The sequence below is a fragment of the Anomalospiza imberbis genome, chromosome 5 (genome assembly GCF_031753505.1).
Source record: "Anomalospiza imberbis isolate Cuckoo-Finch-1a 21T00152 chromosome 5, ASM3175350v1, whole genome shotgun sequence".
In the NCBI taxonomy this organism is placed as follows: Eukaryota; Metazoa; Chordata; class Aves; order Passeriformes; family Viduidae; genus Anomalospiza; species Anomalospiza imberbis.
The window spans coordinates 55,584,901-55,603,300 of record NC_089685.1 but is presented as its reverse complement, the minus strand read 5'-3'; the positions used below and the strand labels follow the sequence as shown (position 1 = coordinate 55,603,300).

At 40.0% G+C, this 18,400-nt stretch overlaps 1 protein-coding gene across 5 annotated transcripts in view; it reads left to right on the top strand.

Annotated features, from left to right (window-relative positions):
- The window catches only part of KIAA1549 (KIAA1549 ortholog), a 141,181-nt gene extending 124,897 nt beyond the window's left edge, over nucleotides 1–16,284 (top strand). For 2 of the 5 annotated variants that reach the window (XM_068190932.1, XM_068190931.1), the window contains 6 exons: nucleotides 82–226; nucleotides 1,814–2,047; nucleotides 2,965–3,017; nucleotides 6,411–6,556; nucleotides 8,410–8,564; nucleotides 13,913–16,284. In XM_068190932.1, coding sequence (XP_068047033.1) covers nucleotides 82–226; nucleotides 1,814–2,047; nucleotides 2,965–3,017; nucleotides 6,411–6,556; nucleotides 8,410–8,564; nucleotides 13,913–14,167 — 988 coding nt within the window. In that variant the 3' untranslated portion in view covers nucleotides 14,168–16,284. Of the gene's footprint in view, nucleotides 1–81; nucleotides 227–1,813; nucleotides 2,048–2,964; nucleotides 3,018–6,410; nucleotides 6,557–8,409; nucleotides 8,565–12,874; nucleotides 12,918–13,912 lie in introns of all 5 variants that reach the window. The other 3 variants (XM_068190934.1, XM_068190933.1, XM_068190935.1) reach the window with 3 other exon arrangements.
- The last annotated feature ends 2,116 nt before the right edge of the window (nucleotides 16,285–18,400 follow it).

Genomic DNA, 18,400 nt, shown 5'->3' with positions numbered 1-18,400 from the left:
AACCTTGAAAAGAAAATTTTCAAAAATAATTGTGATTACCTTTGTCTCTGTCTCTCTGCTTTTTGGTTTTTTTCCTGTAAGTTCTCGTGCAAAACGTTCTCCCAAGCAGCGCCGTCGCCATCAGATAAATGGGAGTCCGATTGATGCCGAAAAGGACAGGTTAATCACAACTGACAGTGATGGGACATACAAAAGGCCTCCAGGAGTCAATAATTCTGCATATATTGTATGTATGTCTCTTGAATGGCAGGAATGTTCTGATAATGATGACAGCTGTGACATTGGCAGGTTTTTGGCCTTCTGTTTATGGTCCATATGATATGGTTAGTTTCAGTCATGCAGTTAGCATGTAAATCAAAGTGAAATAAGGATTTCTTTGTCAGTCTGTAATTTTTAAGCAGTATAATTTTGCCGAGTATTCCTTGATATTACAGAGGCCAAGAACCAAAGCCTTGTTTTCATTAGTGCCACTGTGTTATGCACATGAAAGTGTGCTTGACATGTTCCACAATATCTTGAACATAGTTTCACTCTAGTCCAATTTGCTGGATGTTATATATTCATATATTACAGCAAATTTCATCCTTTGCTCTTACAGAATGGAAGACTCAGGTCTTATTGTGAGAAATGTTTTTATCTTTCAAATGTGGCAATTAATTATTAATGATAGAGAAACACGTCTTTGTACTAGAGTAACTTGAAACAATTCTAGTGCAATGTCTTGAAAATTAATTTTGTCTCCCATCTAAAAAAAGAAAGACACTGGAGAATACTTCTGTTCAGTCGTATCCATGTCACAAACAGTACTTAGGCATCTTTAACCACTTCTAAGCAGATTTCATGAAGCCAAATGCTAATATTGGAAGCCCCTGGACTGTTCTTATCTTTAAAGATGGTTTAATAATTTTGAAAATTTCACTGTTAGCTGCATATGTGGTCAGGTGACTCTGATCTCGATTTCCGCAGTTTCCCTTTGCCTTCAAACATGAGTGTGATGATTCTAATGTCATGCTGCAGTAGAATGAATTATCATCTGAAGCTGTTTAATTAAGACATGGCACACAGCAGGCTCAGCCCCTTTGGCATCTGCAGTGAGACTGCTCAGAATGCTAAGTTCCTAATGAAGTAGAGGCTTGTGCCTCTTGACGACTGATTTTGCAGTCTGCATGCAGTGGTAAGAATGAGCTCTGATAATAAGTCTGCTGCTGTAAAGCTCGTTTAATTTCCTCTCACTGATGAACAATAAGCCCATGTGGTAAGATCCCAGGTAATAATGATGATGCATGCCTAAGGTATTGCTGCAATGAAGCACTTACATGAATCCCATTCAGGTGATGCACCCAAGTTCAAGCTCCATGCAGGTAACCACTTAGTTCCTTAACTGCTTCCTTTCTGCCTTTTTCGAGGAGGTGATAATGTGGTCAGTTGTAAGCTAAAGACTGATTTAATTTCTTAGAATTGCAAAAGCTGCAAAGAAGTCAAAGATGTAGATAGAGCTGATGTTTTTTTTCTGAGTGGAGAAATGCTCTCTGCATGACTTCATTACGTGCTTGCAAACCACAAGATTTCTGTTATAGCTGAGTAACTCCTGCCCAAAGCTCTGCTGCCTTACCTGAGCTCAGAGTCCTTCAGATCACACTGAATGTAGTGTTTGAGCTGCTGGTGTTACGTATGTGCACGCAGCAGCAGGGAGGGTAAGGGCAGGTGCTGTGGTTCTGGCCAAGACAGCGTTGCTCAGACTGAAAGCCCACAGTTTGGAAGCTGGCTAGACCTTCTCTGTGGCTGCCCTTCACCTTCCTTCTGTTTCTTCCAGTCCGACCCCGACTTGCCTGCCGAGCCGCAGACGTCGTCTTCGGTGGATGTGGGGAAGTTCCCTGGCTTGCCCCCACACCCGGTGTCGCAGTACGTGCCCCCGCAGCCGTCCATCGAGGAGGCTCGGCAGACCATGCACTCGCTGCTGGACGACGCCTTCGCGCTGGTGGCTCCCAGCAGCCAGGCCGCCAACTCCACGGCCGTGCCTCCGCCCGGGGTCTCGGCAGGACAGCCGGTGAGCAGCTGCCGGGCAGGAACGGATCGCCTCGTGGGCCAGCTGGGCAGCAAACGGCACATTTGGGATGCCGTTCAAAAGGCGTCTCTGGGCAGGGAGCGAGCAGCGCTTGAGCCATGGCCACTGTGTTGTGCCCTTGCTGTCAGGATTTAGCACAAATGCGGAATGTAATTCAGAAATTACTGTCACAAGATGGTGAACTTGCTTTCTGAGCTGTTTGGTTTGTTTTCCCTTTTCCCATCTCAGCCACAAGAGAAGACAAGAGTTTTCCTTTAAGATAATTTCAGTTCTTCTCAGTTAGGATTTTTCACAAGTCAGTCTTGCTGTGTCTGGGAGTCAAACTTTTTTTTTTTTAGTATGTGTGGTAGTTTCTATTTTGACAATGAAGAAAAGAATGTATTTGGCGTAGGTCATATTTTTCAGCAGGATATCCAAAAATTTTCAGGAAGTGAGTGATAGGGAAGCAATGTTTCTGTGCGTGATTTTTTTTTTTTGGAGCAGTGAAACACATAGATAATCCTGTAGGTTATCTTAAGTTCTGATGAGTCTGAGCCCTGTGTTCTATCTGCTGCAGTCTGATGCTGTTTGAGGTCAAAAGAGATTTCCAAATGCAAAGGTTGGTTTTTTGCTAAGTAGACATTGGAGCAGCTCTTGATCTTCTGCAAGTGAGAAAAAGTATTTCTGAAAGGTTTTTAAATTAAGACTCAGATTACAGAAGAGACTGTAGCTGCTGTAGCAGTGATTCCCAGATTTTCTTGTGCACCTTTGTTTCTAAAATTTAAATTCTTATGGCTGCCATCAAGTCCTACATACAGGCTTAGTGATCTCTGCCATTCATCATTTAAAAGACTGACTGTGGAGTTCCCAAGATATGAATGTTGATTTTAATTTGGTGGTTTTTTTCATTCTTCTGACAGAGATACATGGAATTTGGAATGACTCCGCCAACAGCACCAGGTCTCCTACCAAGGTAGCTTTTTACTGATCAAATTATCATTTATTATTTTCCTTGCAATTACTCTAGATTTCATACTGGCAGTGGTATATTATTATGCAAAGTACTGTATAAATGAGAAGTAACAGGAGTCCAGATCCAGTCTTGTTATTTATTTATGAAGCATAAATGACATATGCATGCTGTATGGAATCCAAGCCTCTGTTTAAAAGAAATGTGTTTCTAGCCCCTCAGCTATAGCAAAATCCTTCCAATATTCAGTAAACCACTGAGTATGAGCTTTTGGAGAGCCTGAAACAGTTACTCAGATGCGTGTAATTCTCACAGTACTCTTGCTTTCATCTTGTTTCTGTATCCTCAGGGCAACAGTCACACACAACAGCTTTCATATGACTAACAGATTCATTCTATTTTTAACTGAGTTGAGAATAAATGACAGAGCACAGTGACCCTCACAGAGAAAGTCTGCCTTGCAGCCCTATTATTATAAAATCAGGGGAAGAACAAATTTTCCATCTTCTCCTGCCCTTGCTGCAGGAGAATTGTGTAAAGGGGAGACCGGTTGTCCAGGTGATTGTTAATTTCACATTTGGTTTGTGTGTTTTAACCACATGTGAAGTTGGACACTTGAGTCATGGTTCTCACTGGGGTGAGACTTGTCTCACCCTCCCCAGGCTGCTGCAGGCAGGCTGGTAAAATGGTGGCCTTGTGCTGCTCTTTCATTACCTTCTTAGAGTTCACCATATGAGATGATATCCCACAGCTACTCATGTCATTCATTAGACTTCACCTGAAATCTTCACTGCCTTGGAAACTTCATGGTAAAATAGCTGTGAAGAACTTCATTTATTGTTCTGCAACCTGATTTTGAGAAGACCATGTAGAAAAGGAGGGGTTTCTAAGCATCTTGCTTAGTTCTTGGCTGGAGGTGGCAGTTTCAGTATGAGTGGAGCATACATGAAATGGCACACAGTAAGACATGTGGTGTGCTCTTTGTAATTTAGGTTACCTTGAAGATTCTGAGCTTTGAGATTGCCAGTGTAAAGCATAACCTATTGTTTGCTACTGAGGAGATTTTGTCTTTGTTTGCCAGTTACATATTCAGGGAAAATGTGATAAATGAATCATGAAAGTGCTGTAGTCCATGTTAATACACCTGAGCAAGATAGTGTCTTTTACAATGTGTTTTTTATTCAGAAGTTTATCATTCTTTGGCATAGGCAGCCTGAACTTAAGTAAATTGCAAAAGTTCAAATTCTGGCTTTGCCAGTGTCAGTAGAGTAAGTTAACAATCTGCAAAGTCGTTGATCTGAACAGAAAGAATTCCTCTAAGTTTTCATTAAAATAGAAAGCTTCCTAAAGCTTGGTCAATAGAGAACAAGTTGTCTTGATTCTTCAGTGGGAGTTATTCTCAAAATCTGAAGCTAATGATAAACAAATTGATAGAAGCAGTGCACCAGCTAGAGGAAGGAAAAATAACCTGAGGTCAGTGTGATTAGGTGGCATGTATCAATGTCATAGTCCATTGGGTTAAATATCCAATGCATGGAATACTAGTTGGGTGAGCATAGTGTTCTCTTCTCTGTAATAACACCATCAGCATCTTTAATGGGGTGGAACCAACCTGGGGAAAAAAAATTAAATGTAAAAGACCTCGGTCACATAACAGCTAGGCAGTCATAAAGGCACAATGAACAGCTTTTGCCAGAAAATGGGTATTGAATCCTGCAACAGAGATAGATATACTGAGCTACAGTGGATTAGTCGTGTAAAATTGATTCTTGGAGCAGTATCTCCTGACTTAAATGACTGGAGATAATTTTGGGGTTTTTTTGGATGTGCGAAAATTGAAAGCCGAGTTGAAGTCTGGAAATAGGAAGGAGTACCTGAAAGCCTGTATGATACAGGTGCAGAGCTGTATTCTGCTTTTATGCTCTTATGTTCGTCTTTGACTTTATAGAGAAGCTATAGCTATCTATTATAAAGAAAATTGAGAAGGTGAAGCCTTATTAAATACAAACCTTTCAAGTGCAAACACATCAGCCATAAAGAATTTACTTCCTTTCCTCTGAAAAACTGGCACAAAAAGAATACATTTGCAGTAATGTTGAGAAAATATTTTCTTTAGACAACATCAAAAAATTGTAGTAATTCATCAGCTTCAAAATTCCAGCTCAACACTGCAAGCATAAAGGGCCAGATGATTACATCCTTTTCTGATTGCAGTGATTAACATAACAGAAGTGATATTGTTAAACATTACCTACCCATTGAAGCATTTATTTTAACTAGCTTGTGTGGTTGGAAATTATTTCCTCTGGATCTGCTGAATGGACAGGTGGGGATTGTACATGAGGGAACTGGGGAAATGCTAGGACTTCCACAATGAGATTGTTACAGCTTGAAGCCCTTTAACCTCCTCCATCTTGTAACACTGCATGCCAAATAGCTGGTACTTTTATTTACAATTACTTGTTTGTGCTTTATTAGGTAATTTATTATGTCAGCTTTCTTTGCTATCTGGCTGTCATATGAAGGTGGGTAGTTTTCCAAATAAAGCACAAATCAAGAATAGTCTAAACTAGATGCAGTCACAGGATTTTGCAGTAAAACAAAGGGGTGTAAAATTGAGATCTTGAGGAACAGGATACACTGCAGACTGTAGCATATTAGGGCTAAGATGCCATTGTGGTAAAAGGCATGGAAAACTCATCCCTAGCCCTCACTTTGTGTAGTTCCATGTGCCTGAACCTGGCTACTGGTCTCACTTTGCTTCATTTCCACTTACACAAATAGTGAAGTTAGATGGATTACAGTTTCTGTTGTTAACTCTTTTTAGCAAATACATAACATTCACTACTAGCACCAGCCTGATTGATAGGAAACATTCGTTTCAGTATACATTGCATTTCTTCCTATGTGCTAATGACAGCTTTGAGTCGTTTCATGAATCTTAAAGAGCATAGTTTTGAAAACTTCCTGAAAAATTATTAGAATACTTCATGAAGTAATAATTGTTCACAAAATACACATGTAATGCAGCTTATGTTTTTGTTTAGACCAAAAGTGTGTGCCTAGAAACTCTTTGTGTAGAGTCAGCTTTGTTGCTGAGGTAAGCAGCTACATCACTGCTGAAGTCCTACTTTTCTATTTTTTTTCATTGAAGATACTTTTTCCCCTGAGAGGAAAACAAGATCACAAGATCTGTGAACTTTTTTCTCTGCGTTGCAACGTGAAAAACACTCATGTAAAATTTTGTTAAAACATTCTTCAGATGTAAATATTTTCCTCAACTTTGAAGGTTGCAATTACATTAAAAGGCATAAAGAACCGCTGTGTGAAGCACACCTACGTTATTGTTTCTAATTAGGGATTTCACTTCTATTAATCTTGACTCCTTTTCCACAGGCAGAACTTTGGGCCAGGTTTTCTTCAGCCTGCAGAGTTAATGCACGGAGAGCAGCCACCCCCTGAGGTTCAGTATTCCTCCAGGGGGATGTACTCAGAGGAAATGCCATCAGTGGCGCGGCCACGACCAGTTGGAAGCACTGCAGGTACTCTTCACTGAGGTTGAATATGCAGTAAAATAACTGAGCCTCTGTCTGTTCTTTTGCCAAGGTCACCATTAACACATCATTCTCCTTCAGCTGCTGCATGTGATATGTGTTTCTTGTCCTCAATGCCCAAAAAAAGATGATCACAAAGTGAGGTTGACTTTACTTTTCATAGGACCTTGCAGGAAAAGGAAGTGCGTTGCCCCTTTTTTACTATCTTACAAACACTGGTTATCACAAAGTGTATTTTCACAAAACCCCATTTGCTAAGAATGGAAAATTACTTGTTTTAGAGATTACGATGTATGCTAACTTTCCATTTTGAACTCCTCCTTTTGTGCTAAATGAACTAATTTTTGCATCCAAAATCAGCATGCTAAATAGCAAAATTTTTTAATACTTCTCTACGCCTGTGTTTCTTATTTCTCTTTGTAGAATTGTATGCATTAAAGCAGTATCTCTTCATTTTAGATTGAATTATTTATTTCTACTGTCCCACATGAAATCACCTTCCCTGATTTGGTTGAGGTAATTTTAGTAGCAGTCACCAATGCTATCATGAATAAAATGGTAACACCATATGGCAGCTAAGCAGCAAACATTTCTAAGAATAAAATATTGTATTGCTATGCAAATGTTATAGTTACTTTTCTCCCAGATAAATACTTTATTCCTTGAAAAAGACTAAAAATATGATCATATACTTTTATCAGAAGCCCGGTTTTGATGGTTGCTCTCATCTCCCTGGAAATGTTAAATTAATAAGAATAGTAGGAATATAGTACCTATTATGGCTTAATGATGGTTATTTTATTCTCTGAGTCACACTATTATTTAAATGTTCATATGTATTCTATTTTTAAGTTTGGAGGTACTTAATATATTTAGTTTCTGTCCCTCAGCATAATTATGTGTAAATACCAAACTTCTCAAATATTAGGGAGTTTTGAGAGAAAATAGGGAAGTGATCTAACTGTCCATCATGTAAATCACACTGTTGTTGTTGTCTTTTTCTCCCCTTGTGTACATACACACAGTTTTATGTATCTCTGGGTTAAATGTGTTTCATTTCTAATGAATAAATAAAATATTAATAGTAATTTTAAGAATAAAAATATAAATTACATTTCCCTGTGGGAGACAATTAATGAAGAAGGAAAGCTGGCATGTCGTTACATACCTCTTGCAATTAATGGTGGCAGCTATCCTTGCATATGTGTGAAAGCAGCAGGAAGGAGGGAAGGGAGGAAGAGGAGAAAGGAGGAGGTTGGCTTTCAGGCTGGAAGGAGATAGAGTGTGTTCTGACCTTCTCTTAGTTAAGGACAGCATGGTTTAATATTTAGCCACAAAGCAAAGCTGAGAGAACCACACTCTTACGTAGCTGTGTATTTTATTTTTCAGAGCCACGCCACAGGAGGTAGTCTGCAGAGTTAGGGTCTTGCCAGTGTGATGCAAATAAGGTGTGCCACAGCAGCAAATGTCCTCTCTTTGCTGCTGAGTAATTGGCATGAAAGCATTGCCACAGCTTTCAGTAAGCACTGTTTGGAAAGGGCTGGCATGTTTTTGGAACAAGGAGTAGCCCATGTCAGAGATGTGTATCTCAATCTCTTCTTTCAGTGCAGTGCCATGAAAATCATCACACTCACATGAACTGCACAAAATGCACATAACTTTTCTGTCTTTATTCCACACTGACAGCCTTCTTTCTGCTGATTTTTATTAATTGCACAGAAACAGAGCTCCATTTTCTTCTTTGTCTCCTGCTTCCAACAAAGTTTTATGTTGTCATATGTCTGCCCTGCAAACTTGACTGTGTATGAAGATGAAAAAAAAAACCAATATTTGCTTTTAAGGTTCTCAGATACAGCACCTCACTCAGGTGGGAATTGCTAGCAGGATCGGAGGTCAACCAGTGGAGATCCCCTCAGGCAGAGCAGGGCATGGCCAGCCGGGGGGGCCAGGGTGGCCCCAGTATCGTGGAGAGGATGAATGTGCTAGGCGAGATGCAGTGAGTACTGTTACGCATTTGCATAGTTTCCAAAGTAGTGATTTGTTTGGGTATTTTTTTCTTGCATTACTGTTTGGACCTTTTTTCCCCTCTGGAATACTTTTAGTTGCTTCTCTGACATTCTTTGCTTTGCTCTTCGAACCCTTATTAGCTCTTCTGACTTCTGCTTGCTGTTCTTTCACCTTTGCTTCTCTAAATGCTTTCTCTCATTTTACCCTACCCTTTTTTTTTTCCTCACTTGAGGCCTTCACCCATTAATTGCAGTTCATCCAGTTCTGCTTCTGAGCTCCAGCAGAGGTGGATACTGCTTTCCATTCCTTCTTTGAAATATGCCTCTGTATTTTGAGATCATTATCATTAGAAAACATTGAATTAAAGTGTCCCAGGCTACCATCCTATTTTGTATGCATAAAGTTCTTTTATCTTCTGTATCAGTGCTAACAGCAGGAGTCAGGGCAGCAGAAAAAGGTACATACTTGCACATAACATTAGAGGTGTTTCTAAACAAGTTATTTTCCTGGCCTAAGTCAGCAGGATGTGATAAATGAACACATACTCGTTTACCTGTGTTGCCCAGGCAGCCATGGTGATTTCATGCTCTTGGCTCTTCTGGTTGACATTTCTGATTCAACCAGATGTGTGAGGTTGAAGATAGTATATGGCCTTGCCAGGAGAGGGACACTTGCCTGCTACCAGTCCCTCTTTGGTGCATTTGCATCCTGGAGCAGACTGACCTGTGACAGGTTTATTGCAGTACTCTTGAGAGTGGCAACTTTATGATCCTTCTTTTGCTTCTTAGTTTAAACTATCTTTTTCTGGTTTCCTCCTTGAGGAAAGAAACTGGGGTCTCCTCCTTTTGCATATTTAGGGCAGTGTGTGTTCACACTACTTGACGTTGCTTTGCATTATTGCATGATCGTGACATAGCTTTGCAGAAAAGAAATGCAGCAGGATGGTCTTATCTTTAGATTTTTGGTGAAATTGACATGCCTCCACTCCAAATTAGAGGAGCAGCATGAAGTTTTTGAGAACTGGGTGTACTGTTTGATACTATTCAAAAACTTCAACTGTCAAAGCTGAAAGATCTGTTTCCCTAATTTAATGTGCTTTCTGTGCTTGAAACTGTGGCATTTGAATGCACGATCATGTTTTCAGTTTGCATCTAAAAGAGCACTTGCATGAGAGATCTCAGTGTCTCGAGTTCCATTTTCAGAGACATCTCTGGGTTACCATTTACTGACCTTTCTTTACATTTGTCTCTCTTTTCTGAAAATGGCTTTTCTACATCTGTGGGCATGTTCCTGTTCAGGTCATTTAAATCCAGGCTGTTTTTCTTTCAGTTCATCTCAGTTTAAAGATTTCCTCGGCTTTTAGAGAACTTTTTGCTCACTGGTTGCTGCAGTTCGTATGTTACTGCAATGTGATTTTTTTTCAGTTTTTTTTTTTAAAAGCAGGCAAAAGGAGGAGATCATGAACTAAAACTTATTTGAATTTGGTGTCATCCAGTTGTAGGAGAGCTCACGTATTACCTGAACTTTCTTTTTCCTGTGAGCAATTTTTTTTTTTTTTTTTTTTGAAAAGGATTCTTCACATTAAAAAGCAAAAAAAAAAAAAGGCTTGGTCTTGTAGCTTTCTGTAGTTAAATAATTACCTTCACAGTTTGGATTTTTTCACTAGGACAGGGCTCTAAATTTATCTTTCCTCGTTTTGGCAATGAGACTTTACTTAATGATGGTCACATTCCTTATTGGTACACTATTAAACTGATCCTATGCAAACCTTGTCTTACTGTTCCCTCATTCTGAGCAAGTTTCTGAAATTAAACTCTGCATTTAGGAAGATTGAAATCTAGAGCATTCTTCTTGCACACAAACTGGAGAGGGATCTGCATTTGTCTTCCTGCAACAGTGCTTTTCCTCACAGTATCCTCACCCCTTTGTTCTGAAGTCAATACCTGATTTTCTGCTGGAATATGACCTCTCACTTGTACCTCCCAGCCCAAAGCCAGTGTGCAGGGTGCCATCAATTCACCTCAATTCTTCATCCAGAAGGCCCAGTGCTCATCTGAGCAGCAGAACAAATGAAGCCGTTCTTATAGATGAGCTCAGTGTCTTGTATATCTGCACCTCCCTCCACCACCTGGCATCACCTCCCACCCATCTACAGTCCTCGGGAGCTCTCCGCTGTTCTCCCAAGCCTTCCTGCAGGTTTCCAGTGTTTCCCCAAAGATACTCCTACCCTTTCACTCTATTTTTCTACTCAGCTGCCCACTCTAGTATCTCTAAAAAATCTCACCAAACTTAGTTGTCTCTCAAGTCAGGATAGGCCCTGTGAGATCCATGCTGGCTAAGAGATCCAGCAAAGCACAGCCTAACTTGACTTTTCTGCCACTCAGAAGCACATTCAGTGATAACGAATAAGGTCGTAACAAATCAGATAATGTCTAATTAGCTACCTCGTTTTGTGAATTTTATGTATCTGTTCATACATTCATATGTACACATGTATGTCTGGGTATATATTTATACATCTGGTTCAATTGAAATTGGCCAGAGTTCAACAGGTATTAAATGGAGATTAACAGATTTACACTTTCATCTCATAAATCTTCATTCCTTAAGAAGGAAGATTCAATAAAGATATTTTTTCAATTGTTTCATATTGCTGTTAATTATAGTTTATAGATGTTATAAACACCAATCACTTGGTTTTTAAAATGTTAAAAGTTTAATAATAATAAAATAGTTATAAAAATAGTAATACAATTAGAGTAATGAAAATTTAGAGTTAGGACAATTACAAGACAATAAAAAGCAAAGAATTACGGACGTCCAGATGCTCTCGGGCACTTAAGCCCAATAAGCATACCTTGTGAACAAAGGAATAACCTTTAAAAGCAGTAGCCTGTTGCATATTCATACATTTCATACGTGATGCATAAATTCCTTGCAAATTAAGAACTTTTCTAGTTTTTGTCAACTTCTTCCCCTTAAACCTGGTGGTTCCATAAAGACGGAGAGAAGGTGGAAGAATGTTTGTCTTTTCCGATAAGGAGGCAGTAATTCTTTATGGGCCCCCATCATTGTCATCTCTGTGTGAAGAGTTTCTTCACTATCTCATCTCTTGCTTGAGCTAGTAAAAAAAACCCCACATACATAGGCTCTATTTTAACTACATAACTACATATACCATACTATTAAAATGTTAATACAGCACTTCTAATCAATATAACATAATACATATAGTATTCAATTTAATATTTGCGAAAAGCCAATCATAAAATATGCATTTTTCACAATAGATAAAAATATAAAATGTATAGATATTGTATAGAACTATATATTTTTGCATATATCATATTATATAACATATCTTTGCGGTGTAAAGAAGTTTAAAAAAAGAGAAAAAAATTTTCAGCCTTTTTGCTCCTGTTATTTTGCTGTTGTAGGTTAGTAGAGGTTAGGTTTCTAAACCAATGTGGTATTGAAATTTAACAGGCCTGTTTATTTCTGATGCTATATGTGAAAGCACAGGAATACATCCTTTTCTTTTTCTGAGAGATTTAAGAAAACCTTGAAAAACTTAGAGTAAAAAACAGCCACTGTGGTCATCAGACTCCCTACCTTCCCTTAAGAAACCATTCTTATGATGATAATTTAGTGCAGTGTGAGGTAGGAGCTGAATCACATAGTGCATTTTAATGTGAAAGTAACCTGAATATAATTTAGGTTTTTGTTAAGACTCATGTATCAAGGAGTGTTTCCTTTTAATATTTTTTATGTCATCTCTTCTCTATAAACCCACAGAGTACTTGTCAGGTTTGCCAACTCTAGACTGCACATATGAATTAGTTTCAGGTTTCACTGCCAAATGAATAATTCTGAACAGTCAGGAGACCCATTCATTCCTTTCTGATATTGAAATCACCTCTCTTTTATAAGAAATAAGACAGGATGTTATTTGGAAGACCTTTACCTATCATTCTTCTATTAAAGCTTCTTTTCCCCTTAATCTGTCTACCAAAATTAACTGTATAAAGGAGGAGTGCTGAACATGAGCTGCACAAGAGACCCAGAATCTATTATTAATTCTACTTTATGCAAAATGGCTTAAATTTTATTCATTTGTATTATGAGAGATGTTAAGGAGCTTGCTCCCATGCGTTTTTGTGTTCCCTGCACACCGCTGCCACTGTCGCTTCAGGTCCCCCATATCCTTCCCAGGCTCTGCTTTGTAATGTCTTCCTTCCCTTCCCCCCCTCTCCCAAATCCTCTTCTAGCTGACCTTGCTGTCCTTTCTTCCCCCATCAGGCTGCTCTCTCTGCTACTCCTTAAGGCTTGTTCCCAGACAAAGGTAGTGCTCACGGACTTGTGGTGGCTGTGCTGAAAGGGGTCCCTGAAAAGGGATCATGTTGCTTTGCTCCCACCTGTGCGTTCCAGTCCTCTGTGTCCCCTGTTTCCTTCAGGCTGTCTCCCAGCCTTCAGCAATACAAGGCAAGAGGCAACACTTGCTTCAGGGTTGTCAGCTGGAATCTGGATTTTCAAAGTGTGCCTTGTTTGTGTCCGTACTGGGAGTTGCTGCAGTCACCCGGTGTACTGTAAATCCATGCTTTGTTTTAGTGTAAGCAGATTGTCTTGCAGAAGGACGAGCCATAAACTCAGGCTTCTGTTCTCTTGTCTCTCATGTTTTGTTAGAAAGTGTATGTTACTGAACAAAGGCGGAATTAACCCCTTCCTGCCCTGAAACAATGATTGTCCCTAAGCTGGGATAGCATTTCTCAGACATTGAGTATGGAAGAATCCAGTCTTTCAAATCCAAGTAGTTTTCTTCTGCTGCTTCTTCTGTTGACAGTGTTTTCCTGGGCACTGGTCAGTCACTGGGTCCTCAAAAGTGTACAGTCTGAACAGGCAAAGCAGGCAGGAAAAGGAAAGGTGGAAATAGTAGTATCTCTGCTTATAAATAGTATGGAGAAATGACAGCCAGGGAAAAAAATTATTTGCCTGCTCTCTTTTAGGAAGTTGACGGAAGTGGATGGTAAGAGAAGCCAATTCTGTTGATTTCCAGTCCTGCGGGGTTTCTCCCCACCTCCTTCCATGTCAGGTCCTAGACATACTATAGATTGGAAAGGGGGTCTCTGAACTTGAGGCAGTCCAAAAATTTTGTGTAAACCTGTTGTTTTGTGCTCCGTAAGAGACATCACTCATTCATGTTACAGAAGAGCCGTTGCAGCAGATAGAAGCATCTCCATGTTGCTTTCCCCACTGTTCTTTGCCTTTTTGCTTTCTTGTCTTTTCTGGGATAATCATGTTTATTCAGAAAATACAATAATGGTTTCTCCCTTTTTCCAGACGCATATGCATGGACACCAAGAATATTCCTCCTCACCAGTATTCCAGATGCCGAGGACTTCAGCCAGGCAGCCCTCAGCACCTCCTGCTCAGCTCCCACACAACAGCCTTCAGGGCCAGGGCCTTTGCTACACCACCAGTTCCACTGAGGACCTCCAGCCAGGTCACTCGTCAGCCTCTCTTATCAAAGCAATTAGAGAAGAACTTCTGCGACTTTCTCAGAAACAGACAACAGTGCAGAACTTCCATAGTTGATTTAGCATTCCATTGCAAATCTGCCAGATATCTGCTTCCTATGGAAGCAAAGATTTAGAGGAAATCAGCAATGTTGTTCTCACAAAGGAAGGAACTTCCACAGCTCTGTTGACAGTACTCTGGAAAAATCAAAAAAGGCAACAAAATGAGAAGAGTAAGGAGAGATGGGGGACAAACAGGGAAAATCATAGGTGTCATCACAAGTAATATTAATTAATCTGCTAATATTACAGTGCTCCTCTTCTCTCCTTACCCTCATTCAGGCTAACACATAAATAAAACCATAGGTCAAGAACTCAGTACTCCAGCAACAACAACAAAAAAATGACAGGAACTATATCTAAGAATGATAGACTTCTTTTTCTAAGGAAGTAGGTGAAGTTTTTAATAGACTGAGATGACATTTTGCAAGAGATTACAAGTATTCTTATCTCTCCAATGCTTATGGGGAACTGGTTTGTGTTGCTGTTCTGCAGGATTACAAACTGTATCAACTCAAGGGTCTTGAAGGTCCAATCTCGCATAGGAATCACTTTGGTTGTCAGGAACAATGGGACTACTTAGAATAAAAGTCTTTATGAGTTACTTGTATTAAACTGGAACAATAATTGTTACAGCTCTGTGGTTCCAAATGGAACTACCCTCTGCACTCTTCCTTGTTCTCCTTCTGGTGCTGAAGCTTCAAGTGTTCCTTCATCTTCAATGTTTGCAAAGTGAAACATTGGCCTTGTATAATTAAGAAAATATTTGTAGACTCATTCAGGCTGGAAAAAGAAAGCAAAGCATCCAAACAGAAAGGGCTTGGTATCTAATTTGTTTTAAAATTACTGAAAACTGGAAGGGGAATACTCAGCCACAGTAGAATTTGGGGAAATATGTGTGTATATCTTTGAAAAACCATATTTGCATACTAAATGCTCTTGCAAGACCAGCGATAAACTATTGCCACTCTGTAGTTTGCTTTGTGGACAGAAACCAATCCAGCCTGACTGGTACAGGGTCACCAGCATTATGTTATAAATTGATGTCCTAAATCATTGCTTATGTTTGGATCTGAATAATTTTAGTGGAAGTCAGTGACAGTTTAGAGCATTAACATAGGCTTAGATTTGCGGTTTTGAGACAGTTTCTATATTTATACTTGTTTCCACCATCCCTTTGGACAAAGGGTAAGCATTATCCCCATGGTAAGAATGGTACGTGCCATGGAACTGTTTGTCGCTGTTTTTTTTTTAGTTTTTATTTAAAATTAGCTATGACTTTACTAATATTGGCCATTGCATAACTGTAACTGACATAATACACGCAGACATTTTGCTTAAGTCACGACTGGTTGAAGTGTTTTCATTTTCAGGTCAGAGTGAACTAAAGCTACTAAACAGGCACAGAGATGGAGGGCAGGCTCAGTGTTGGTGAGGAGGCTTGGGAGCCCTACCCTAGGGCAGTGGGCAACAGGAGAATTAGGTGCTGCAGTGCAAACATGAGCAGATGGCAGTGGTCAGGAGTCTGAGGAACAGAGATCTGCCAGAGAGAGCACTGGGCAGCCAGGCAGGGGCTGTGTTTGCCTTTCTTACTGGGGCAGAAATGGCAGTGGTGAAGTACAGGTACCATAACACTGGTATGATGTGGTGGTCCTTGGCTACCACATCTGCTCCAGGCTCCAGTGCATGGTTCAGTAAGGGCAGCAGGACTAACTGAGTCTGAAATGAAAACAGCTGGGAGGACGTGGTGGAAGAAGTCCCCTCCATACCTTATTCATGAAGTGTGTCCATCATACTTGTGGTCGAAACCAAAACCTCAGTTGCTTGCTGAGGCAGGAAAAAAAGGTGGTATGTTTCCCTCTTTGCTAGGAAGCTCAGTTATTTTTCTGTTTAACTATTATCATCAAAATGCTGTATGAAACTGTTTTGAGGGACTTAGAGTAATGAAGCAGTGTAAATTAATTTCCAGTTCCCTGGCCTATGTGTAAAGCCCTCATGGGCACCAGTTGAGGTTTGAAAGGAATCAGAACACCAGCATGGTTGTAACAGCAGTACCAACAGGTCACTATTATTTGAATTTTTTAAGTTTTTTGTGTGATAATTCTAGGATAAAAATAAACATTTGTTTTCTGCCAACTTTGTAAACATGACTATTGCCAATACTTCTGCAAAATGCCAGGTTTGGAAGAATGAAGAGTGTATCAGGCAGTGCTCATTTGGTCGTTTTGACAGCACTGAAGACTGACTGTTGCTAAGTGTTCCCATTAAAACCATCTTTCAGACCCCACGTCCTTCTCCAGTTTAATTCTGTAGTGAGCTCAGAGAATGATGCTTATAAACTTAGCACATTACTATGACTTCATTTTAAGAAAATATGGTCTTCTAGGAGGTAAATTAATTTTGTCTGGTTCCAGCTATTTAGGAACAATATCTTCTCCATGAAATGAGAGCTTTGAAATTTAGAGGTACTTAAGCCATTTCTTATTCATTTTTTTTGCTTGTGATGGTGATGCTGTTCTGAAATTCCATCTTTTTATATTTGGATGTGTATCATTTCTCTTTTCAGTCCCTAATCTTATGAAGAACATAGGACAAATATGTACTTGTAAATAAAAGAGGCTTTCTGATTAAGGAAACCCTCTTTAAAACTTTCAACAGGATTGTAAAGTAGAAGAAGTCAGAAAGCTGTGTTTGGAAGTTACGTTCTCAGATTCGCCAGAGACCTGATCCAGTGTCCTGAAAATTGGTATGGCCTAGTCTGTATCCTCATATAGGAAGAAAAGTAACACCAGTTGCCAGCCACCAGTTCCAAGAACTGCCTTAACAAGGGAGATCCACACTTTTTGCAGCTAGAGGAAAAGCTGGTTTTTTCATGTGCTGCAGAAGGATTCTGTGGAATGCAGGTGCCACAATGTGTGTTTCCACTTGGAAATTCTGGGGGGAGAAAATCTGCAAGTTTCTGCATCCCCATGTGCTTGAGTTCTTTTGCCTTTTTTTTTTTTTTTCATTGCCCTATTAAAAGGCGGGAGGGGGAAAACCAAACAAACCTTTTTTTCCCCTGAAACTTAAAGTATCCTATATTTAAGTATCTGTTAATGAATCTCCTGGTTTCTGAAAACACCGATCAGATGAAAAGTTGGTACAGGCACAGAAAGCTGTTACCAACTGTTGCATCTATTTCCATGACTAAACCATCTGGTTCATGGAATCCTCGGGCTCTTCCCTTTCTTCACAATTTTCCTTGGCATTTGTGTTTAGTCTATGTTTAGTTTGGCATATAAAAGAACTTGGCGAGATGAGAGCTACATAATTTAGCGTGCTTGGTTTCCTTTTCGTGGCCAGAATGTTGACCTCCAGCCTGCTTCTTGATTATTTTTGGAGCTAAGTGAAATATTACAGTTATTTTTCATACACTCAGTGTGGAAGGTGGGGCGTGCTTCAGTACTATAAAATATTCTCTACCAGGATGTGACATGTGGTCCTGCCAGTGGCCGTGGGCTTTTGACTCAGGGGAGAAAACCTTGCTTTTAGGAAGAACGGATTGCATAGGTGCTGGGCTGGAAATGTTAAATGTGGCCACTTTGGAGCAGTAAGTGGAATCTGAGTGACCCTTTGCAATGTACTGTACTTGCAGTGGTTTGGATCAGGCTTCTTTCAGTGTCAGCCAAGGTCTGTGTGTATCACCCTGCACCAGAAGACTGGTGTGGTGCTGGCTACCCCAGTATGATGCTCATTTATGGACACAGGTAAATACACAGAGTGATCACCCAAAAGTGCATGTTCCTACAAGCCAGTGCCTCTAAACTGGACCATGAACAGCAGGGTTACAGCATTATCTTAGAAGGAGGCTGTGTACAGCAATCGTAACTTCCCAAGAACCACAACAGCTCATGCTGCTGTTGTTGTTGTTGACTCATGGCTTGAAAACACATTTGGTGGATCACATAAGGAAGCTGGGTGTATATTCAAGCCCAAGGGAAGCCACCAGTTTTGTGATGTGGGTGACAGTAGGCAGCTGAACTCACTTTATAAACTTTTGTCCTCACTACATTCCTCACTTCTCCAGCTATCATAGTTTTCAGCTCAAGGAAGAAATGTGTATTTTCTGTTGCATGCCTTAACTAGGAGTTCCCTGTAAACAGGTGCCAGTCCTTGAAAATTCCCTCTTTTGGCCAAGAGCTTTGAAGTGGCTGGATGAAGAACATCTGTGCCTTTGAAGTAGGGGCATTTTGTGGGCCATATTTTTGTAGAT